Source organism: Equus przewalskii, chromosome X, assembly GCF_037783145.1.
Source record: "Equus przewalskii isolate Varuska chromosome X, EquPr2, whole genome shotgun sequence".
Lineage (NCBI taxonomy): Eukaryota > Metazoa > Chordata > Mammalia > Perissodactyla > Equidae > Equus > Equus przewalskii.
In genome coordinates this window covers 36,394,142-36,419,904 of record NC_091863.1, presented here as the reverse complement: position 1 = coordinate 36,419,904, position 25,763 = coordinate 36,394,142, and the positions used below count along the sequence as shown (strand labels likewise).

At 41.3% G+C, this 25,763-nt stretch overlaps 1 protein-coding gene across 1 annotated transcript in view; it reads left to right on the top strand.

Annotated features, from left to right (window-relative positions):
• EFHC2 (EF-hand domain containing 2) overlaps positions 1–25,763 on the top strand; it is a 178,531-nt gene that overhangs the window by 77,722 nt on the left and 75,046 nt on the right. Inside the window, exons 8-11 of the mRNA XM_070605966.1 lie at positions 4,387–4,552; positions 13,324–13,466; positions 15,709–15,905; positions 18,513–18,643. Coding sequence (XP_070462067.1) covers positions 4,387–4,552; positions 13,324–13,466; positions 15,709–15,905; positions 18,513–18,643 — 637 coding nt within the window. The remainder of the gene's footprint in view (positions 1–4,386; positions 4,553–13,323; positions 13,467–15,708; positions 15,906–18,512; positions 18,644–25,763) is intronic.

Sequence of the window (25,763 nt, the reverse complement as noted above, 5' to 3'; positions counted from 1 at the left end):
TCTCACTGGGTTTGCAGGGTACTTTCAGAGGCAGAGTGAATTCACTGGTGTACTCCAAATCTAGCCATCCTCGGCCAACGTATCAGCTTCAAATGCCCCATGGTCCCTTTTGGTTGAGCCCCAGTGCTTAATTTCTTTCTGCTCACTTCTTTTGTTTACTCTATAGACTTACTATATTATCTCAAAAAAAAGAGTAGTTTGTGCCTTTAAAGCTAATATAACATGATTGTTATGCATTTAAACAGAAAATTATGCAAATGCAAAATTATGATGCATTTTATAGTCATGCTGATTTTTATGTTTCTCGTAATATATGTTAGAATATCCCATTTAACAGACAGTATTATTACACAACATCTCTTGAGTAACAACAGTGTACTTAATGTAACTAATGACTAGAAATTATAGCCATGATGTGGGGGGGAGTGAATCAGTATTCTCTGATAATCTTCACATTTGCTTTTCCTGACTCTTTGGTTAGGTTAAATTAATATACTTAATGTTACTTAGATACAGTTACTTCTGATATTTTAATTTTGTTTATAATTCATCTGGTTCTAAAACATCATGACTGACCAAATTTTCTACATTATATTTTGATATCCTTAAAGCCCAAATCAGGACAAAGTCCTGTCAATAACTGTGGTCACGTTTCCTTCCTTGTCAGTATTTGTGGTCAGTAGCATACCTCGTGTTTCCACTCTGCAGCTCCACAGGAAGGAGCTGACAAGTGCCAACAACACAGCTAGGGACGTCCCTAGGAGGAAGCCAGGGGAAATTTCTAATGCAGTATGCAGCCTTGGTGCTTTAGCACCTTCTCTTACCTAATGATACCCCAATATATTTTAGGGGAGAAAAAATCACAGACAGACTAAGAGAAGGAGTTGGCCACAGTCCCAAGAAAGGTGCATGAATAAGCTTTCTATTTATATAGAAGCAGAGGGCTTGACAGAATTCCAAGAGGTATTTGCACCCCCGTGTAAAACCCAATCTGACTCCTAATTTTAGATAAGATTCTTTCATGCATTCTAAGCCGAAGATGATTCCATAGACTTCTTCCACAAAACAGTCCCGTGTGACTGCCCCACTAGACCAGTCTCGCTGGTCTCGGCTTGCCTGCTGGGCTGTAGCATGTCACTCCCTCATTATTTCATGTGGCTGAACATGGACTGGCAGATGGAGGCCTGTTGGACTTTCCTGTAGCATGAAGGTTCGAAAAGGTTCCAGGGGCTCCAGCAGGTGGTCTTTTCACTGAAGGGACAGGGATTTGAATGTAAACTGTTTTTACCTAGAATTCCTGCCTTGGGTTATTATTTCTTTGTCTATAAGAGGACTTGCTTCTCATCGATTCTTAGTGGCTGGGACAACCAAACTAGTAATAAGACCTTTCATTCCCATTGCTCTTGAACACTTATTAGGCTGTACTGACATTAAGAATGAGGAAAAAAACTTCAAGCACCTTTAAATTTGTAGAGTCATTTCTGACCATCTCTGAACTCTTGGTGCTAGAAGCAGCAGGACATCCAAGATGACAGTTTAATGATCATTTGAGCAAATTAGCTATCCCAGGGTGCAGCAACAGGGGTAGAATTTGCTTCTAGTCTTACCACATGGCCTTAATGGCCCTAACAATTTTGTCTCTTTCTCTTCCCCTATGAAGTGAAGAGGGTTGAAGATTAGATGATTTCTAAGGTTTTCTAGCTAGAGCTAGAAAATTATTTGACTCACTAATTATTTGACCCAAAAATGAACATCCCATCAAAATCATTTGACCTGGGTATTGGATACAAGCATAGGTGGATTTACCTTGAAGCTAATAAAGTTAATGAAACTTAAACTTTAAGGTTCTTCCTTTGCAGGGGTCTTGGTCCAAGGCCCTGGGTCTAATTTTGCCTTAATAATTTGGCATTCCTTGTCTTGAAGAACTTCCCCCAAATTGTATAAGCTTCAGGCTTCCCAGACCTGAGTCCATATCTAGTTTACTAGAATATACGAGATGAACTTGGAGGTAACTGAAGGATTTTTCCAGCATTGTTTCTAACTGAGATGGTGAATAGTAAATCACGGTGAAGGAGCATTAAGACTCCGTTTAAAAATATATCACCTCTCTGTAAATTTGTTGGAATCTAGATAATTGTGGCTAGACATTCAGTATATCTATTTTTATAGGTCACATGGTATTAGAGGAATCAGACTCTTTGAAAGACAGATGTGTCTCAGGATCCAGCAGAGGGTCAGTTTAAGAAGATATTTGGGAAGATGCTTTGTACAGAAATGTATGCTTTTTCATTTATTCATCAAATATTTTTTAACACCTGAAACATGCAGGATGCTGGGATGATAGAAAACCAAAGACAGGAAGCTTATTCAGGTGCAAGTCCAAAGCTTTGTGGATGTACGGTTACCTAGAGAAATGAGATCTTGAATGAGAGTATCCAAAAAGATGTATGTGGTGTTACAAAAGCCAGGCGTTGATGGAGTGGAACAGTTCTCGGCTTTCATACACTAGATGGCACTGTGGGTGTGGAGGAAAGCTCTAAATTGGTTCTTTTGTTGCTTAAATCTGTTGCAAAAATTATGTAGTTGAGAAAACAAGGCTGTGTTATAAAACCTGTAATTTTAGGGGGAAGTGTGGAATGCATTCTTAATTACTTTGCGATTCAATATGCGTCCTCTTTTGGTTAGACTGCTCAGATTAGCATGTGGAGTTGTATGTATATGTCCCTTGTTAGAAGAAATTGATCATGCCCCAATTTTCTAATAATCACATTCAGCTCTCTCTGCCATCCCAATGGTCCATTCCTTGAAATGAAGGTACCAATCAGTGGTCTGTTTCATGTAATGGTTAGCAATGATAGAGTCTACTGCAATTCTGCGTAATTCTAAGATTTGAACTTTGCTCTTTATTTCCAAGGCTTTTCTTTAATTGCCACAAAAATAACAATACGAGAGGCTCACGAATCACTTCTGTACTGGCAGTCTGGTTGCCTCCTTTCACTGAGCCAGTGAGAAATATTTGATGGCATTCTCTTTGCTAATATGTCTTCTGTGAGCAGTTTCTGTTAGGATGGAACAATACTCTTTTGGGAGTTATGCTTGGAGGAATTTTACACAAAGGTTGTTAGGAAATCTCAGGAAATGTGAAAGCTGAAAATGTTTTAAAATCGGAGTTAGAAATAGCCTCAAACCTGTAGCCTTTTGATCAACCAGTAAAAAAAAATCCCTCAATTTCAAGAGTTAGGTTACCTGGGATGACAAATTGGTACACATTTTCAATTATAGAAGTGTGTACTAAATCTGTGCTCTTTCAGCTATTAAAACTTTGACAATGGAAAAGGAAATCTTTGCTTATGTGGAACTCCTTTCAGTCATGAATGGAAACACCTATGGGATACTCAAGCTTGGGGAAGTAGAAATTAAGATTCAATGGGTTGTTTTGTTTTGTTTTGTTTTGTTTCAGGAAAGATCCTGGCATCTTGTTCGCTCTTTCTAGTAGGACAAACACAAGTGACTTGGATCTATTGGGCCAATGTGTTATTTGCTCTGGAGAGCACACTTGCTTCTCAGAGATTGTACAGCCTCACAAAGGAGTGCCTAAAGCATCTAGGCTGTTGCAGATACGTCCCCAGCTCTCTCTCCATCTCTCCTTCCTCACAGATGATAACTAAATAAAGAAAATCGACAGTATTTACCACTTAACACCCCCTCTGAGACAGTAGGCAGTGACTTTTTAAAAGTTTTGTTCATTTTTATTTTTGTTTTTTTGCTTCATCACATTTTAGTACAATTGCTGTCTTTTCCTGGGCAGTAACGAGAACAACCTGGAGCAGTGGTTGGTGAGAAGTTTTGTTTTTGTTTTTTAACTAGATAGTGAAGTGCCATGGCCTGGAGTTGGAGGAAAGGGAGAGAGCTTAAAAAGTGGGCATTGGGGGAGGGGACAGTGGGTGGGGAAGGTAAAGGGAAAATAGTCAGGAGGCAGTTCTGTTCGGAAATGTTAACTGAAGACAGAAGGCTAAATCACAGGTGAAATGGAATGCGTGGCAGAGAGTCCCAAGTTTGAATTTTCTTACCATTGGAAAAACCAGGGAAGAACAAAAAATATTCAGAAATGGGGATGTGATGACAAAAGATAAATGTTTACTTATTTGACATAGACAGTTTTTTTCTTTCTTTTGAACCAATGGCGATTATTGAGTGAGTTCTGTGGTTTTTGTAAACATGACTGAAACCTACCCTCACAGGGTTTTGCCGTGTTTTGTTTGAAATAGTTTAAAATAGTCTACAAAGATCTCCATGTTCATTTTGAAAACATAACAAACCTTTCAAAACAGCCATAATCAGGGCAAAAAAAATATTGATGTTTCGTTTGCCTTTGTTTTGTTATAGAGAACTTCACTTCAATTGACTGCAAGCCCCCACCTCCTCCAAAAATAGAAAGGAAATTTCCACCTTATACTGGCTTTGGTTCTGAAGAGGACTCTCTGCGCTCCTGCATAGGCCTTGTGCCCACACCTCACCGGAAGAACTTCAGGAAGTGGATGGAAAAAGACAGGTGCTTGAGGGAACCATTATTTTCGTCTGATCTTTCCCAAATGTGTTCGGGGTTTATAAATATAGTCCTCATGATGAAACAGATGACACTCAACTCATCTAATTTCAAGTCCAGGGACATGTTGTTATAGCTTTTTAATGTAGTTGATTAACATGCAAGTATTAACGGGTTCTTGAGTGGTTATTTTATTTGTTTTTCAGATTTTTAAAGAAATTATTTTATTGAGGTCATATTGGCTTATAACTTTGTGTACATTTCAGGTGTACATTATTATATTTCAGTTCTGTGTAGACTGCATCGTGTCCACACCGGTAGTCTAGTTTTTATTCCTCACCATACATGCGTGTCCCTTTACCCTTTTCATCCTCCCCCCTCCCTCTAGACTGGTTAATTTATTTTTCCCAGTTTTATTGAGATATAATTGACATATATAACTATAGTGATCATGTTGTGCATACATCCCCAGAACTTATTTATCTTATAACTGGAAGTTTATACCTTTTGACCACCTTCATCTAATTCCCCCCCTCTCCACCTCCTGCCTCTGGCAACCACAAATCTGATCTCTGTTTCTATGAGTTTGGGTTTTTAGATTCCACATGTAAGTGAGATCATACAGTATTTGTCTTTCTATAACTTATTTCACTTAACATAATGCCCTTGAGGTTCATCCATGGTGTAGCAAATGGCAGGATTTCCTTCTTTTTTATGGCTGAGTAATATTCCATTATATATGTATAAAATCACATTTTCTTTATCCATTCATCTGTCAATGGACACTTAGGCTGTTTCCATGTCCTGGCCATTATAAATAGTACTGCAGTGAACAGAGGGGTGTAGGTATCTCTTTGGGACACTGATTTCTTTTCCTTTGGGTAAATGCTCAGACATGAAATTGCTGGATCATATGGTAGTTCTGTTTATAATTCTTTTCTTTTTTTTAAAGATTGGCACTTGAGCTAACAACTGTTGCCAATCTTCTTTTTTTCCTGCTTTTTCTCCCCAAATCCCCCCAGTACATAGCTGTATATTTTTTAGTTGTGGGTCCTTCTAGTTGTGGCATGTGAGATGCTGCCTCAACATGGCCTGATGAGCGGTGCCATGTCTGCGCCAGGATCTGAACTGGTGAAACCCTGGGCCGCTGAAGTGGAGTGCCCGAACTTACCCACTAAGCCACGGGGCCGGCCCCCGTTTTTAATTTTTTGAGGAACCTCCATACTGTTGTCTGTGGTGGCTGCACCAATTTACAATCCTGCCAACAGTGCACAAGGGTTTCCTTTTGTCCATATCCTCACCATTGAGTGGTTATTTTAATGTGTCATCTGGAAGCCCCTAAAGTCATATTATCCCAAATCTATGTTGCCTTTCTCTGTCTCTCTCTCTTACTATATATATGTATATATACGCACACACACACCTTTCCATATATGCATGTATATATATCTCCTCAAGATGGTCCCTAGGAAATGGTGTAGAGTAGGGGGTCACCAAATTTTTTCCTAAAGGGTCAGGTAGTAAGTATTTTCGGCTTTGCAGGCCATACAGCCTCTGTCACAACCACTCAGCTCTGCCATTATAGTGTGAAAGCAGCCAGAGTCCATAAACAAATGTGTGACTGTGTTTCAGTAAAACATTGTTTATGGACAGTGACATTTGAATTTCGTATAATTTTTACATATCACAAAATATTATTCTTTTGATTTTTTCAACCATTTAAAAATGTAAAAACCATTCTTACCTCAAGGCCATACAAAAACAATTGGCCAGCCATATTTGGCCCACAGGCTGTAGTTTGCCTACTCCTGGTTTAGAGGCTTCAGAGTTTTAAGTGTTTTTCAAAATGTTATTTGGCAATTAATGTGGTTTTAATTTGAGAGGTTTGGTTGAGTTCAGTAACCATAGATTGCTCACACGGCTGAATATAATTGCAAAAGATGGACTTTCAAAAGTAGTCCTAAGATACACGAGGAAGCATCTGCCCCTGAGTCATGTGTCTAGACTGTGGGCACCGCCCATGGCTACTTTTTGCTTCTGCAGAGAGTGCAGGGCCTGGAGAGGGAAGTTGGGGGAAAAGTGATGGGAAAATGTTGCAGATGCTTGCATAGGATGCGGGCTAAACATTGAAGTCCTGTGTGAGGGAAATAATGGGTCAGGAGAACCTGTGGAGAAGAATGATAAAGGGAACATGTAGTAATGTAGCAAGATCAGGGGAAGGAGAAGAAAAAGGCAGCATACCGAATTTGATAAAATTTAATAAGGTCAGATGCTGTTGTAGAACATTTTGAAGTAGAGAGAGCCACAGTTTCGCTGTAACTGTAAAAATGGTGAAAATATGTTATTAAGAGTTGTGTAGAATGTCTAAAAGACTGCCTTTGCCACGACATGCTGTCCTTTGTCTTTCAAGAAATAATCCTTTATTTTTAAGGACTTTAGTGTTTTATTTTTAAGTTTTAGATCGATGCTACTCAAAATGTGGCACCCAGATTTGTTAGAAATGCTAATTCTTGTGCTGCATCCCAGACCCACTGAGGCAGAAGCTCTGGGGCTGGGGCCGCTACTGTGTCTTAACCAGCCTTCCAGGGGGTTCTGATGCCCACCAGAGTTTGAGAACCACTCATTTCGATACTTAAGAGAGACACCAACTTGTACTCCATCCTCCCTTATACATAGCAGTGTTTACAGTGAGGTTCCAGGGCAGGACTTTGGATGGATACTTTTCACTAACTGCTGTTTTTAAGGGCAGGCACCCAAAGGAGGAAGGCAGGAAAAATGTCCCTATTGTAAAAGGAGAGGGAATTTTTCTTATAAGTAAACAAGATGAAACATGATCCAGGGTGTTGCTTCTGGAACCCAAGGGAAACCAGTTCCTCGTGGGTAGTTCCTTAGTCTCTCTTTCTGTCTACACCATGTCAACTTGCCCACAGAGCACTGACTGTAGACAGCGTTCTACATCCTTGTCATGCTGTCATGGCTGGAGGATGGTGGTACAGGCATGAATGTCTCTAGTTTCATTTCTTTCTGTCCACTGCTCATTGTGTGCCAGGAATACACTTTCCTCAAGCTCCTCCCACACAGTGACCTTGTTTCCATAGAAACTGGCACATTCAGCTGGAGACTTATACATGAGTTTGAATAACCCAAGGTTTTAAAACTGTGAGAACCTAAGGAGGATGATCTTCACAAAGCAAACAAAGAACAGTCTCCTTAATGCAAATAAACTGTGAATTGAGACGTGCAATTGTACGTGACATATATTGATTATATATATTGCTATTAAAAATGTACTGGGTGCTAATTATTGTATGAGGTTAATGCTGATCTACTATGAGTCATTGGAGGAAATAGTTTCAAATTAAAGCACATGAGGTTTTTGACAGAATGAAGACCTTTATTGTCTGGGTAAAAATTGACTGTGGTGGCCTCCTGGACAGATTGTCTAGTCTGACTTGGGAGAAGCAGAATAATATCTTTCTCACTGCACCAGGCTGAATTAGTTACTTTGTTCTCTGTGTGCCCACAAAACTCTGCTGATCAAACCTCTAATACTGCTACTACTAATAATAAAAAGCAATTTGTGGTTACAGTATGCTAACTACTTTACAGTACTTGATCTCATTTAATCCTCAAAACTACCTCATAAAATAGATATTATTGTACCCATTCTTTACATGAGGAAATTGAGGCTCAGAGAGGCTAAACAATTTGCCAAAGCTCACACAGCTAATTTTTAGTTGAACTGGGATTTGAACCCAGGAAAGCCAGACTTCTGGAGTTCACCTTTCTTGCCACAGAACCTGTACTTATCACAGTGAGTGGCAATTACTTGTTGATGTAATTGTGATCTCCCCCTAGACCAAATGATCCTTGAGGGCAGAGACTGGCTTTTGTGCTTCCCTCAGAGTTAGAACAGTGCTGGCTACATACTTGGGGCTCAGTAAATATTTTGTCCAATAAGAGAAGGAAAGGATGAGTAAGTGAGTAAATAGAATAAACATTCACCCTTCCAGTTCTTAATGATGGATAGAAGAGACAGATGACTTTCCACCTGGAAGGCTATTATCCCCGACTTGTGCTTTTCATAACCATATAGCATCCAAAAATTCGTGGTTTAATCTTAAACTCTGTTTCAGATATTGTCCATCTGCTGTCTCCATCAGTCATTTTTCCCTCTTTCAATTTTTTTCCCCATCAATAAAAATAAGCCTTCTTGTGTCTTCTAATTATAAGACTCTATAGCTCCAGTTATTTTTAAGGCTTTCAGTAAGCCTGTAGCCCTGTGTGAGCCTTTCATTTTCTTAGTCAACAAATATTTACTGAGGACCTGCTATGGGCCAAGCACTGATCTAGGTGCTTGGGATACATCAGTGAACAAAACAGACACCTATCCTCATAGAACTTACATTCTACCTGGGGAGGCAGACAATAAACCGTAAAGATAAGACATAAGTACATTCTGTAGTATATAGAAGGTGTTAAATACTATGGCGAAAATAAAGAAGGTAGTAAGTTGCTATGAAAAGAATAAAGGGGAACTGGGAGTGTGGGGCTGAGGCGCACCCCCAGTTTCAACTTTAAATAGTGTGATCTGGATAGACCTTACTGTGGAGAGGAACTATGTTCTAGGCACAAAGAACAGTTGGTGTAAAGGCCCTGAGCAGGGAGCTGACTTGGGATATGCAAGGAACAGCCAGAAGGCTGACATGGATAGAAGAGATGAGTAAAGGGTAGAGTAGACAGATTAAGAGAGGTAATGGGGGGATCAGATGGCATGGGGCCTTGCAGACCATTATAAGGATTCTTTTGACTTTGAGTGATAAGGGGAGCCATTGGGAGATTCGAGCAGAGGAATGACTTGATCTGACTTACATATTAAAAGAATCACTCCAAATGACTGTAGAAGGGCAACACTGGAAGTAAAGACCAGTTAAGAGGCTACTGCAGTAGTCCAAGAGAAGAGATATGATGGCTCAGATCTGTGTGAGTGCCATGGAAGTGATGAGAAATAGTGAATTCTGGAAATATTTTGAAGGTCGAGCCAATAGACTTTCCTGACAGATTGGATATGAGGTGTGTAAGAAGACAAGAGTTAAGAATAACTCCCAAGATTTCGGCCTGAGCAACTAGAAAGATGGAGTTGCCATCTACTGAGATGGGAAAGACTCTAGGTAGGGTAGATTTGGGACAACAACAGAAGTTAAGTTTTGAAACAAGTTAAGTTTGAGATGTCTATTAGATATCGAGTGGAGATATTGAGTAGGCAGTTGGATATACGAGTGTGGGATTTGGGAGAGAGGTGTGAGCTAGAGATAGAAATATGGAAGTCATCAGCATGTAGATGGTATTTAAAGCTTTTGAGACTAGATGAGATCACCAAGGGAGTGAATATACACAGAGAAGTGGATGACCAAGTTGTTCCTTGTAATCCCTGGGACATCCCAAATTAAGAGGTTGAGGAAAAGAGGAGGAACCAGCAAAGGAGACTGAAAAGGAGCAAACAAGGAGATAGGAGCAAAACCAAGAGAATGCAGCATCCTGGAAGCCAAGTGAAGCAAGAGTGTCATGGAAGAAGGAGTGATCATTTGTACCAGTTGCTGCCGATTGGTCAAGTGAGACACAAAAATGAACAATTGGAATTGGCATTGTGGAGATCATTGTTGACCTTGACAAGAGCAGTTTAGATAGAGCAAACCTAATGGAAGTGGATTTAAGAGAGAATGGGAGAATTCAAGACAGTGATTATAGATAACTCTGGGCTGTGTGTAGAAAAAGTTAAGACTTGGCTGCTGGACCTAGGAACTTAGCATTTGTTTTGGAACAATGGGAATAAACACATTTAAAGAAATAGCCAAGAATATAAGTCTATATGGTGCTAAATTGCATGCCGTAGATTATGGTAGGTGCAGGAAGCACGAGTAGGTGGTCAGCTGGGAGGGCAGCCATGGTCAAGGAGAGCTCTACTGATTGGGGCCCAAATGGATGGACAGGACTCTGGACAGGCACAGGAAAGGATAAGGGTGTGCCCTAGGGGAGGGGATGACACCAAGTGAAGACCTGGAAGCAGAAATGAGCACAGGGTGGGGCAGTAAAGGAAGTGGCTTGTTGTGACTTGAATAGAAGAGTGTATTATAGGTGGTCGTTACAAATAGTTGTATGTGTGTGTGTTGAACCTATTAATGGCCCAGAAAGCCAGATTGAGCAGTATAGGTGGTACAATAAGAAGCAGGGAAAATGCTAAAGTTTTTTGAGTGCTGGGAGTATTGTGATAAAAAGTGTTTAGAGAAGTTTGATAATTAGCTTATTAGTCAAGGAAATATCTGAAGATCCTTGCAGTGTTTTTTAAAGTGTGCTCTGGGGACCACTTCATCAGAATCTCCTGGGGAGCTTATTAAAAATGCAGGTTTCTGGGGATGCAAGCTAACTACTGAATCCATATCTCTGGGAGTAGGACTCCGGATTCTGCGTATTTAACAAGCTCCCCAGATGACTTTTATACACAATAAAGTTTGTGAACCGCTGATCTAAAGATTTTGTTTGAGTAGATTATATTCTGGATTGATGAGATCTCCAGAACACTAGAATTAGGTGGAAAAATGGCATATTAAATGTGAAAAAGCCACACTTAACATACACACTTATAAATTTATGTAAGTTCTAAGAAGCTAAATTTACAGTAGCATTCATTTGGCCTGACTTTAGACTTCATTCAGTGGTTTCAGTGATATTTCAGGCATCTGTAAAAGTTATGGGTCTTTCATGCAAAGGGGTTACGAAATTTGTTTGTTACTTACAAATGCAATCATGTACCAGAAAAGATGGTTGACAACGTATAGCTGCCTGTCCTGCTGTATGAGGTCTGTCTGAAGACTGGGAAACTAGGAACAAAGCAAACAGGGCTTTGGAGATCTGGCTGTTTTGTCCAGGCTGCCCTGGGGCTAGCCTTCCAAATTGCTACTTCCATCTCACACAGGTCTCAAGCTGGGAATCTTGGCGCCATGTTTTATTTTAGCCCTGCTTCTTTGGACACTTGAAGAAAGGGGCAGAGAAAAGTACTTTCTGCCTCTGCAAATCAGGAATATGTATTTTTGTTTTTGTTTCTTTTAAATCACTGTGACCACAAGGAAAGAATGAATTTCAGCATAGGAGAATCTGCAGGTGAGGACCTCCCTGCTTAGAGTTGTGACAGGAAAGTGACAAAGTACGTGGTTTATTTTCCTCTGTGCCTCCTTGGGATAATGATTTTGATTATCAAAGACCTCCCCAAGGGTTTAGTATTTGGTATAAAGTTCACTTTTCACTAGCTGGTATCTGCAGAAATGCTTCTGCCAACAGACCATAACTTAATTTCTTCAGTGACCAGGCAATCACCTTTGGGAACTTTCGATTCTAGAATTTGATCCCGTCTTCGGTCTACTCGACTGTTCTATTCATGCATAGAATTCTAAGTGCAAGTTCCAATCTATATGGATCTTACAACAACTTTCTAGAAACATTTATTAAGTACTTATAAAAAGTGTTCTACTAGACAATGGTTAATAAGACACAGTCCTTGTCCTTGGAAAACAGACTTGTAATGGCTACTTATGATATGGGTGATAAGTAATAATATTTAAGATAGCATTTAATATAGCGTTTGAAATGGAAAAGGTAATTTTTACCTTAAAGAGAGTTGGAGGGATCCTGGGGAACTGGGGGAGTGACTTAGGAGGGAGAGGATGTGGGGCTGAAAGAAAGAAATGGGCATGAGCAAGTGGGAGGTGAAATGGGGAGGCGGCCCCAGGCACCAGCAGGGCACACCCCCTGGAGTGCTCGGCGAGGAGGGCTGGGTCCTGTGCTTCTTGCAGCCTTGATTGTTGTGATTGTTGGCCAGCCTTGTGAGTAGAGAACAACCATTTAATGCAGCTGGTTTGAGCAGTGTGTTTATGACATTTGTTTTGGGTACGTTTTCCCAATGTGCTATCCTGGACATCTAAAGAGTGAGAGATATTTTAACAAACTGAGAAAATTTCTCTGCGTATAGATTTAGAACCTTAATAAGAAGTGGTTGTACTTTTTCAACTTCAGAGTTTATGCTACTATCTTAAACCCATAGCATAGTTGGCGAGGGGTGGTGAAGTGGGTGAAGGGGGTAAAAAAGGTACAAATTTCTAGTTATAAAATAAATAAGGTCATAAGGATGTAATGTATAGCATGGTAACTGTAGTTAATAATACCGTATTACATATCTGGAAGTTGCTAACAGAATAGATCTTAAAAGTTCTCATCACAAGAAAAAAATTTTTTTTCTTTTTTTTTGAGTAAGATTAGCCCTGAGCTAACTGCTGCCAATCCTCCTCTTTTTGCTGAGGAAGACTGGCCCTGAGCTAACATCCATGCCCATCTTCCTCCTCTTTACATGTGGGATGCCTACCACAGCATGGCTTGCCAAGCAGTGCCATGTCCACACCTGGGATCCGAACATGCGAACCCCAGGCTGCCGAGAAGCAGAACGTGTGAACTTAACCGCTATGCCACTGGGCCGGCCCCAAGAAAAAAAATTTTTGTGACTGTGTATGGTGACAGATGTTAACTAGATTTATTGTGATGATTATTTTGCAATATACAAATATTGAAGCCTTATGTTGTATACCTGAAGCTAATATAATGTTATATGTCAATTATAACTCAAAAAACCCCCCAAAACCATAGCACGTCTTTTGTAGGTTTTTTTTACATACACAATGTATGGAAGATTACTTGTATAATGCTGTAACCCTCATTTCTCTTCCATTTAGCTATGGCTACATAAGCAATACTCTCCGTTTTTTTGCGAAACTAATTACACATGATTGTGCCGACGTGGACAGGCTGTTTGTTATTTCATATTTTCTCAGTGATGACACACTTTCAGTGTTTGAACCTATAGAGAGGAATTCAGGTAAGAGACATACCTCTTGTAGCAATTTCCTCAGACCAATTAACTGTCTCTTCATTTTGAGAGTTAGGGAGTATGATCTGATTTTGTAGCCTAGATCTTCTAAGATAGTGGCTTTCATTTTTTTTTTTAACCACTAAAGTTCATTTTACAAAGGTCTTTTAAATGGAAACCCAGACATAAAAAATAATAAAAGAGGAACAGTTTTGGTTGGTTCAGGACTGGGGGACTAGGGACACCTCCTTTTGGCCACTGTCCCCCCTTCCTCTGTGGCCTCTGAGGTACCTCTGTAGGATTCAAGGGCTTCAAGATCATGGTTTGGCTACCACCAATTCCACTCAGCCAGCAAGACAAGAGGAAATCTGGATTCTTGATAGTACCACTTAGAAAAGTTTTACTTAACTATAAGACAGGAATCCCAGATTAACAAATTCTGCCTCCCTGAAAAAATTTTAAAACCCTGATTTGTACCGTTTGCCAGTTTCCATGGTGTAAATACCCCAACCATGGCCAATTTCAAGCAACCAACAGTTTAACAACTGGCTTGCAAAAGCCGTGAAAGTTTATCAGCTCTTCTGAGCTTGTATGAACCACTCAGCACCCCAATGAATAATGAATGAATGTATAGCTAAGTCAAGTTCCACAGCGATTTGAATAATGGACCAAATCTTAAATATGAAATCGAATAGGGATGAATATGCAGTCGTGCTCTTAAAGGTCAAAAAGCCAAGTCTGTCTGTCTAGAATGGAGAAGATGTGGCCAAATTGCAGCATGCATAAAACAGAAATGTTGATGGTAGTCAACTATGAGCTTACTAGTAGTAATAGCAGCCATGATTGAGTACCTACTGTTATCCTTATAAAAACTTTATGCGGTTAAATTTTGTGTTAGTTGAGGTCCTCCAAGAGGCAAACCTGAAGTTGAGAGATTAAATGTGCAAGAAACTTCTTAGGGGAAATGCTGGTGAGAGAAAATGTGGAAGGATCCAGAAGAGTCTGGGAAAGCCGTCAGACTGCAGTGCATGTCTGATTCCTGCGAAGGACAGAGGAAAGGAAGAAAGGGGGAGGTCTTAAACCGCAGTGAAGTTCTAAAGAATGTTTTGGCAAGGCTGACTGGGAGTCCTAGAGCCAAAGTCACTAGTCGGAGGAGCCCCCCGTGTTGCAGGAATGGGCCGGCCTTAGTATCCCTGCTTTAGTTAGTCATTTGTTGGCAGCACCCTGTGGGAGGCATGACCTTGGCACAAACCTGGGGATAAATTTCAGAACATAGCAGCTGGGGCCTTCCATCAGCTTTGTTCCCCACGGTAGGTGATCTGAGAGTTACATTTTCATAGCCCCACAAATTTTACTCCCATTTTACCGATATTTCAGAGAGGTTCAGAGAGATTAAATAACTCCCAAAGATCATCCAGCAAGCAAGTGACAGAGCCAGGATGGACTCCAGCTCTATTTGGCTCCAAAGCCTAGTCTTTTCACCACCTATGGTTTCTGAATATGGTAGGAGGAGTGTGATGAAGCTGAGCCCGAAAGTTCATCTGGTCTCAAGTTGTATTCATAGGTCTTCAGACTTCAGTTCAGTATCAGAAGATACTGGAGTCCCATTTTCAACCCTGCTCACTGCTTTCCAAGAGGTCAAAAACCAAATAATGCTCAGAAGAGAGCAGATGAAATGGTGGTAATCCTGGAAAGTAAGAAATATGAGGCATTGCAAAAAGAAGCAAAGATATTTTACCTGTAGAAAAAAAGAGGTAAAGGGACTCCCATAGTTATCTTTAAACAGTTAAGTAAGCTCCTTTCCAGAAGTGGGGCATCTTACACGTCAGCTTAAGTGTAAGACATCATCTGGGACAAACAGGTAGAAATAAGCTCAAGTGAAGAATTTTCTACCTGGTACTGTTCAAACATGCTCTAAAGATGAATATCTTCCTGATGTCCCAGTTCCTAGAATGCTGCTGAGCATATGGCAGGTACTTGGCTAAGTGTTAATTTAAGTGTTTGGATTGGGAAGGGAGTAGAGAGAGGAAAGAAAAGGCTGGAATGCCATACCACTTGTTTCTTTACACTCTCACCTAGAAAGTCTCATTTCTTCACCTATTGCCTCATTCGTTCCTTAAGCCTGAGAGTAATAGGCAATATGAGTTCACAGCTAAGTTGTTTGTGTTTGAGCATATAGTAACTCCAAAGGCAAGCTGTCTAGTTCTTTTAAGAATAAAGCCTACTCATCAACTTTTCTCTTTTTCTATAGGGCTTACTGGTGGGATGTTCTTGAAAAGAATTCGTGTTAAGAGGCCTGGACAAGAAGTCTTTAAAAGTGAACTGTCGGAATATATCAAGGCTGAGGAGCTGTATGTTGGAGCCAGAGTGAACGTGAATGGCTACCTATTTCTTTTGCTCAATGCTGATGAGTACACCTTAAACTACATGGAGAAGCATTCAGATAAGGTAAACTTATTTTGTATAATTCTCGACTTGCCCCTCAGCACTCTGCAATCTGTGTTTTTCTTTCTCTAGGCCTTTTCTTCTTCATCTTGCCACCAGTTTTACATTGTGCATTCACACATGGGCATGAATAATGGATCTGCGCAACTTGGCCACAGGCCCTGTCACAGAGGCCAGGTCCGGGTCTACTCTGTTTACATGCTGGGTCCTCCACTGCCCAGCATCACGGATGCCAGGCACAGGCAGGAGGCAGGCCCAGGGTTGAATCAAGTTTCCTGGGTTTTCTGCTGATACTGACAATGTTTCAGAAAGAAATTCAGCAACTATAGGAAAGGAAGAAAATCTGGCGCCACACACTGTGCTGTCCCAGTTAATCGGCACAGGCCTACAGAGGAGGCCAAGACCTGAACAAACAGAAACCCCAAGGAAATCTGATAGTTGCTGGGGCTGTAACTTCCCATAACAGGAGCCACCTGAGGCCTAAATAAGAAGGCCAGGACAAATTGACAACAGTGAGCTCAAAGAGTTTTTTCATTTGAAATAAGATGGCAGATGGGTACTGTTACTAAAAGCACTGTTTTGGCAGTGCTGTTCAGTGAAAATAACATATCGATAAAATCTTGATTTTAAGTGTGGACTAGTTTGGTGTGCAAACATGTGTATATTTGAGAATCATTATCCAATATTGAAAAATCTAGAAACAATTTTAAAAGTCCACTTGTAAGTCGTAATATTTAGGCACCAATTATATATATACAGTACCAATTTTATCTCATATATAAAATGCTCAGGGGTACGTTGCTAACATCATTCTCTCTGTGTATATCACATCATTCATGTCAGTTTGAGTCCCTGAGAGTCAGATGCCGAGACAGAATTAGACATGCAAGAGATGTATTGGGGGAAAACTCATATGAAGGATGAAGGGGGAGGGAGAAGGAGTAGGTGGGGAGCCTGAGATGTGGGTTTGCCTTCTGAGAAAGGAGAAGGAAGGAAGGAGAATGGGGTAGGAAGAGCCTTAGATGCAGTGCAGCTTTGAGAAAGTCTTGGCCAGGCTGATGGGGACCCCTAGAGCAAAGACTGCCCAGCAGAGAAGTCCCACATCAGGGAGGAATGGCCCAGCCCTGGTACCCTCTCTGTGCTCAGTCGTTGGATAGGAACAGTCAAGGGAGAGTGTGGCCTTGGTAGGAATGCTGCAGTGATCCTGAAGGTGCAGCAGCTGGGGGCTGTCAGCTAACAACGCTCTGCTCTGCAAAGTCTCTCTTGGGGAGAGGCCCAGGCGACATCATCTCTCCATTTGCAGTGTTAGGAATTCAGATTGTCGTAAAACACTGAATTCAGGTGACAGGCTTACTGATAGGGCAGTTAGATTTCTGGAAACAGCAGGCTTGGCTTGGAAATCTGACTCTACACTTAATAGCTGAGGGGCCTTAGACATGTATCTTCCCTGAGCTTCTCTTTCCTCAAGTAACAAGAGTGCCTATTTTAGAGAGTTGCTATGAAGATTAGATGTGAGAATGTGTGTGAAGTGCTTAGCTCTGTGTGGCCCATAGCGAGCCAAGTCCGGATTCGATTTATAATAGCTATTGTAAATTAGGGTTTAATTTTCAAACACAGGGTAAGCCTATCCCTTAATATAAATATATACACCATGAATATATATTTTTTAAGATATACAGGGCTTTTCTCCTTTCAGAAAGATGAAAGCAGGGTAGGACATTATCTGGTATCAGCATCCCAAGTGAAAACTGCATTATTTTAAAACTACCCTTAACAAGGACAGTCTAAGCAGAGAAAGATTAATACGCTCTTTAATATCAGTCTGAGGAGTCTTTTCAAAAGAGCTAATAGATCCTATCATGGAAATAGATTAAAGGAAATGCAAAAAGGAGGGGTGGGGGTGGAGGGGCTTCACAATAGGTGCCAAATCCCCTGGTGGAAGAGAGGGAACTTTATACTAAATTACCGTCAATGTTTTTATTTTCATATTTAGTCTTCTTATTTTTTAGCTCTTGGCTGTAATTGTTTACAACCTTATGCTTTACTGGATCGAATAAGGAGTATTCTTACAGAGTCAAAAACCGGATCACAGTGTGGGAGACAGGAACTGGGGGCTGCCTGAGAGTGAATGTAAGGGGATTGCAGTGGTGCAGACCTGTGACACCCAACCTTATCTGCTCAGTGCATTGCCTGGTGGCCAGCAGTTCCAGGGCCCCACTCTAAAGATCTGGAGAAAATGGGGGTGTACTTATCCGGTTTTGAATCCCCATTCTCTTCATTAGGGTCTCCCAACATATTGGGCCAATGTCCAAGGGTGAAGGGAGGAGGCTGAGGTGGAAGCAGGGGTTGTTTTCTTATTCCCGTGGCCTGCTGTCCCTTAAGCTCATTTCTCTCAGATCTGGGGCTATGCTAATGTCACTCATTGTCCTAAAGCCTTAAATGAAGAGATACAGATCTATTCCTGTCTACTCTGTGTTGATCTCTATGAAAAGACATGCCCAGCTAACTTCAGGCTCACAGTGTGAAGTCTCTTTGCTGGCCATCAGAAAGATTGGGCTCCCTATGTCTCAGGCATATTTAAATATCTTTCCTTTCTTTTCCCTCTTCCAGTTTCCTATGAGCAGCATTGAACTTGCCTTACAAAAGCTGAAAAAACAAGAATCAAAATCCGAAGAGCTCAGGAATGTATTTATAGCTGCTGACGATGAGCAAAGAAAGATGGTGGATTATAATACATTCAGGTAAGTCAGATTCTGCCAGCAATAATCTGTTTTCCCTTCAAGATCCTCCAAAGAGCAAAAAGAACAATTTCTTCCTTAGTGCTTCTTAATTTACTATATACTTTTTATTAGGAATTGGCATTTCTTTGCATTTGTATTACTTTGTGGTCATGTTTTGCCCATTTCTAGTCAATTTTATGCATTTGTATATAAAAGAAGTTTATAGGCGAGAACAGAGACAAAAGCATAAAAAGTCAGTTGGTCACATTGTCTTGTGAATCATGGTGTCGAAGGATCGGGGAATGCTGGGAAAGGTGCATCTGAGTGAGAAAGGCAGAAAAAATGCAGCTAAGAGCACCCCTCCAAAATCTGGGGAACAGAGGAAGGGCATTTCCCTAGGAATGCCATCCAGGTGGAGAAGAGAGTGGAAACTGTACTGATTATCAGAGAAGAGATGATATGCATGCATCTGTGTGTATGTAGACTCACACACATCTGTGTAATTTGAAAGACAAAAAAACATAGAAATCGAGGGAAAAATATATGACAGTAGTTAGAAATATTATAAGAAATCATGAACAATGAAGATTTTCTCTAAGGTAAAGCTGAATTCTGGGACTGTCCAGTGGTTGAGCTAGGCACATTTCCAAACAGCAAAATCAAATTCAGGGTCTAGTACAATTGTGAGACTTCTTAGCCTGAAAACAAAGTGAATGAGGAGTGTTCAGGAGAATGTAAATTAAATCATGGATGGAGGACAAAGGGGACTTTCTCTTTAGGCTGAGAATTCTGGCTCCTGAAAACAGTAGTGGTTGAAAGCTATATGGGAAACTCAGCTTGACACAGTCAAGATGTGGGCTGAGAAATGAGGAAGTAAGCCCAGGAGAGGGTGGCAGGGAGGTCTTTCCAACTTTGTGTCTGAAGTCGCTTATTGCGTCAACACCTGGTGACCTGAGCCCACCATTAGGCCTAAAGTGTCCCCAAATCTCACTTATTGTTTTAACAAAACTCTTTTGTGTCTCCAAAATGTTTTGAGAGAAGCAGTCAGAGGACATATTTTCATTGTTTGGAATTCCCAACCTTCTGGGATCAATAAGAATTTATAGTCCTTTGTTATTGTTCATAGTAATACGCATGTTCGTGGCCTTTTGGAAAATAAACAGAGTAAAGAGCAAAGACAATCGCTCAGGCTGTGGACTACTGGAGAGCAGTGGAGGAGAAAACAAATTTCCATCAGAAATGAGGGAGTGTTTTTTTATTATTATTATTATTTTGTGTCCTTTTACGAAAGCCTCCATTGTCCCAATACTCTAGCAAAGTCTATTGGAAACACTTTAGTGAGTTTATGGGGCTTTTTGGGAAGCACTTAGGCCAGGCAGGAGATCCAAGGAGGAAAAGTTGCTCTGCTGATGGAGGCCTGACCCGCATTGTGGGTGGAATAAAGGACCGCCAGCCACACTGTGTGATTGGAGGATGGCCTCAAGGCGCTGCTTGCTCCGAATGAACTGGTGGTTTCCAATCTTTAGGCCCTCTCCTGGCCAGAAAGCCCTTAAGATGAAAATCAGATAAGGTCATGCTTGGCTTGAAAAACCCATCGGTGGCTTGCCATTGTCCTTACAATAAGATCCAAACATTTTATGCAGCCAGCAGGGCCATGAGTGATGTGACTCTGTATTTCCAGTGTCATTACTTCTTTTTCTCCAACCCTGTCTTCTGTCCTCCCTGGCTGTCACTCAGTTTCTCAAACACATCAAGCTCTTTCCCACCTCCAAGCCTATGCACATGCAGTTCTCTCTTAGAATGTCCACACCACCATCCTTTTCATGGCAAACTCTGGGACTTACCTTAAATGTCATTTTCTCAGAGGGGCTTTCTGTCTAACTATCTTGCCTAAAGTAGATCACTCACTGTTACTCTTAGCCCTTATTTATATTTTTCACAGCACTTAGCACAACTTGCAATATTTTATTTAGATATCTGGACTTGGTGTGTGTGTGCTTGTGTGTGTCTTCTCCTATTAGAATGTGAACTTCCTGAGGGGCAGGGACCTCGATGGCCCTGTTCACAGCCCTATCCCCAGCACCTAGCACTTGCCTCAGTACAGATCATAGTTCCTGAATGGAATAATGAACTGCTAGAATTATTCTTGGGGATTCTAGTTTGGAGATGGTGGCGCTGTCTCCAGATGAGAGTGTAGACCAGGAGTCAGGACGTCCCAATCCATACCACATGCTTGGGATTGGGCACGGTGCCTCTGTGCTTGGCCCACAACTGTGGGTTCCAAGCTCGTGTTCTTCAGCCTTCTTCTTTGCTCCTCACGCTCTTTCCTGAGCAAAGGCAAAGGAACTACATAGCCAGTCCCTATCAAACCACACCCTAATTTAATTCTGCGCTTGGTGCTTTTACTAGCTAATATTTTTCTTTTATTTATATGTGCATGTATATTTGTATATTCTGGCTCTTCTCACCAGAACATAACTTATTTGAGGGCAAGGGCCTTCTCTTTCTTGTTTTCTGCTTTAGCCTTATCACTTTTCACAGTGCCTTGCAGATAGGAGGGTGTTCATAAATGTTGTTGAGTGGCTACATTTTATTCAGCCCTCATTCCGTTGGCTGTCAGCTGAAGGCTGAGTTCTCCGTATTAGTTCCTCAAGCTCAGATTTTTCTCCTGAACTATAGATCTGGAGATGTGAATGCCTCCAGGATATCTGCCCCTCGAATGTCCCTTAGGCATCCCAAAATAACTTCCTCTAAATTGACCTCATTTTCTTCTCCCAGGAAAGTTGTAGCCAAGGACCCTATCTTGGTAAAGGCCTCCATAGCTGTCCCCAGGGCCTGGGCAAGGGTCTGCCTTGTCTCTCCCCTATCTTGACCTCTCCTGACTTCTTGAAATTGCAGTTCTTAAACTACCTTTTTCCATGTCTAGCTTCACTGTTGCAGTTCAGCTTTTCATCGCTCTTCACTGGGACTCTCTTGAGAGCTGCGTTAACTGATCTCCTCTTCTTAACCTTCATCCTCCAAAGTTTTCCCAGAGTGACCTTCCTAAAATCTGGTTATGTCATTCCTCTGCTCTAAGCCCTGCATCAGCTCCTCATTGTCTCCAGGGCAAATCCCAACCTTTCAGTGTTTCACGTGAGTTTGGTCATGATCTGACCCTTGCCTACGCCTCTCTCCTTATTTCCATCTCACTAGAAGAATACTTTTGTGGAAGTCCCCATTTATTGAGCACTTGCTACAGGCCAGACATCATGCTAAATGCTTATCTACTATCCACTGGTAGCCCCTGTGAGTTATTTGTTTACTTCCCTGCCTCCACAGTTGGCTCCTGCCAAGTACAATAGATGTTTGTTGAATAATTTAATGAATGGCCCAATTTCTCAAGGAACATTCAGTCTAAAGTTTGCAGCAAACAAGTAAATAATTGATTACCTTGCACTGGGGAAGGGCGATCTTTCTCTCTGACTGTAGGGGAGTCAGGGAGAGCTAGGCCTGACCTTCACAAGCCAAGTGACTTGGGAAACTCACTTCACCTACCTGCACCTCACTCTTTTATCCATATGATGGTTTCAAAGGCCCCTTGTAGGTGCTGACATTCTGAAACTCTTAAAATAATAGGCTTATAAATACACTTGTAAAATGTTCCCTTTTCAAATTTGTGCATTGAAATAGTAGAGTAGGCAGGCAGAGGCAGGATTGCAGCATGGCACCGTAGGTGACTTCACCTCTGTGGTCCTGACTCTCTTCTGCTTACATACCTGGCACTCTCGGTATACACCTGGGGCCCAGAGCCTGGGCCTGCTGCTCTGGGCAGTGGTCCAAGCCCTGGGCATTTCCCTTCTTCTCAGAGATTTGCACCTTTTCTCAGGGAAACCTTGAGGGCGGGAACTAATACGCTACCTCTGCAAAAGTTGCCCTGGTTGATAATGGATTAATGTATGGACCTTCCTGAGATATTTGTGTCAAAATTGACCTGAAAGAATGCAGGGACAGATGGAAACAGGAGGCATTCTGGGGAGGGAAAGTTTCTCTTCTGCCTTGTGGGGGTCGCTAGTTCTGCCTCTAGGCGGTCTGTCAGATTGGCCTGTGAGAGCTGCTAATTGTTATCCAAGAGAGTGCAGAGAGCCTTTCTCAGAGCCTCCATCCTGACAGGCGGATTTCAGCAGGGAGCCGGGCAGGGATTAGGCTTGGCAGGGCTGTTTTCTTTTGCAATTGGGATCATGGGCAGGGTGAGGCTTCCCGCTGTAGGCCTGGACTCTGAACCACGGGTGGCAGCAGCAGCGAGGGCCCCATGCCAGCCAGGGAAGACGTGGCCGGTCCCTCCCTTCGGCCCCCTCGCTGAGCCTTGATCTACCCATCAGAGGTGACACCCACCCCATGTAGCCTGCATGTATTTTGGTTTTCTGTGTACTCACCTCTTCTCCCCACCTGGGTGGAGCTCTCAGAGGGCAAGGCTCATGCCCGGTTCACCCGTGTGTCTTTCCCAGATACCTCCAGTGCCATGTCTCAGGCCTCAGTGAACGTAGTAAGTTACTACACAGTTCTTCCTCAGACTCCCATTATCAATTGTAGGGTCAGGAGATTTCCTGTAAACATTCCACGTAATAAATTCATTCTACGATTTAGAACCTCGAGAAAATTTTCTCTCTTTTAAAACTAAAATTCTTCCTGAGGGAGGTTGAATGATATAAATAGATCCAATTTTGGACTTGCAGATCTGAAGCCAAATCTCACTTCTAGCATTTGTCAGCTTGGTGGCCTTGAGTACTTGCTGAACAATGTTTTCACTTGTAAAATGGGGATAATAATACCTCCTCATAGAGCTATTGTGATGAATAAATTTGATAATGTATGTAAAATTCTTATTGTAGCACACTGTAGCGTGTAGAGGACACTAGAAAATGAAAACCCTTTATCCCAATAGTTGCAACTTGATGTCACTGAAAATAGTAATAGCAATCTATGCCCTATCTTTGGTATCTCAATAAGTTACATATTTACCCATGATGAGGTCATTGAAAACGTTCTTTATTAATGAGTTTGAAAGAAACTTTTTACAAACCTGAAGGCCATGAAAGTGGAAAATAAACATCAGCGTTGGTAGACCAACGTTGGGAAACATTAATATAAGTCACCCTATTACTGTCCTTTACTTCAAGGAAGAAGATTGTAAATTTAGTGCCTAAAACATTGTAATGATCTCATCCTGATTTATCTCAGACATTTGTCTCTCCCTTTATGTGGTTTTGCTCTGTCTTTATTTGAACAACTCTGTACGTTGTTATTAGTGTTTTTATTGTAAGCTGTCTAACATCTTTTAAGGAGGCCACTAGCCTATGAATCTATACGTAGAAAACCAAAAACAAAGACAAACAAATTCCAAACGCTCTCAAACATCTACTCTCATCGAGAACCAAATAGACACTTTGACAGTGTTCCTACCATATCTTTGAGATGGGAGCCTCAGCATATATTTTCGAAAGCAGCATTTTGAATCTTCCTTAAAGCATTAAATATAAATAATGTGATGTCATAGAAAGAATGCTGGCCTGGAAATCAAAAAGACCGAGATCTTTGATTTGATTTTGTCACTGCCTGATGGTGGTGTTTGTATTGGTGAGGGCTTAGTTTTAAAAAGCAGAATCCTCTCTGGCTAGTTAAGCAGAAAAGGATTTTATGAAAAGGATCCTGGGTGGTTCACAGTATCTTTGGAAGGGCTGGAGAAACAAGCTGGAGGCTAAGTTCTAGGAACAGTGCCCAGAATTGAGCTGTAGAACTCGTCTGTTGAGAAAATGGCCTGTGTTACCACTGCACCACCCACGACTCATTGCTGCATTTGCACCTCTGCCAAGAACTCGATTTTACCGTAGCCATTACTACCACCGCTTTTGGCAACCTTGAGTCCTTTGCCACCCCTGAAAGCTGGACCCCTGTGACGCCAAATGTGACCCACACTTAGCGGCTTTCTTCTGTTAATCCCTTCCAAGTCAGTGTCTTATGTAAGCTTCTCTGATTGGTGGAGCCTGGATCACCTGTATGTTTCCAACTACAAGGAAGGCTGGGAAATTGACCTCTGGCTTCCATGTTGGGGTGACGGGGAACATAATGTGGGAATTTCCCCAAACATAGAAGGGTGATTTAAAAGGTGCCCTTTTCATTTGCCATGATAGCAAATCCAAGCCAAGATGAGCCAAACAGGGAACATAAAATGTTGACATTAGGGACTAAACTCCTTGTTTGTAACCAAGCAAAACTCTTGCCTAGTTTAAGCACTTTGCAGATACTGTTCTGACCCACCACGCAGCTAAACAAAATACACAGTGCTCCTCTACACTGCTGCTTTTGCAATCTCTGACACACCTTTCTGAGTTTAAATTGCCTTAAATGAAGGTATTGGATTAGATTCAAGTTCCTAGATTGAAAGCTGGCAATTGTATTTTGTTTGGCTTTTGTTTAATGCTTTTAAAATTAGGAGTTTAGACATAAAAATCTATGTATCTGGCACCTCTTGGAAAATAGAAACTGGGCCTACGTTTTCCCATGGCAACAACCAGTTGGGGGTGAGTGGTGGCTGTCTTCCTCAGATAGAGCCTGCTCTCTGTATTTCTTTCCAGTCTCTACAGTTCCTTATTGTCTTATACTTTCTCCCATTTATCTTACCTGCATACCCCAGTAGGTACTTGACTATGTACCATTGGATCAGATCATTATAAAGTCCTTTCCAGCCATAAAATTCCATTATTTTGTTACCCTAGGTATAGTGGAAATAGGCATTTAGGAATCACTGTACAAATAGCCCAAAAAAGAAGTGAAGACTGATTTTTACAGTAGAACCCGAGTATGATTGTATACCTAAAAATCCAAAAGACTCAATTTAAAAATGGTTAGAACTGTTAAGAGTACTCAGGAAAGCAGCCAAATACAAGAAAACTACATAAAAAGCAATAGTTGTACTTTATACCAGTAATAACCAGTTAGGAAAATTTGTGCAACAGGGGGTACTATTTGCTATAGCAATAAAAATTATGAAATATCTGGGAATAAATTGGACAAGAAATGTGTAAAACCAAAATGAATTCAATTTCAAGACTTTATTATATCTCGGGAAGACACTATAGTAACAATTCTAATCTGTCCAAATTAA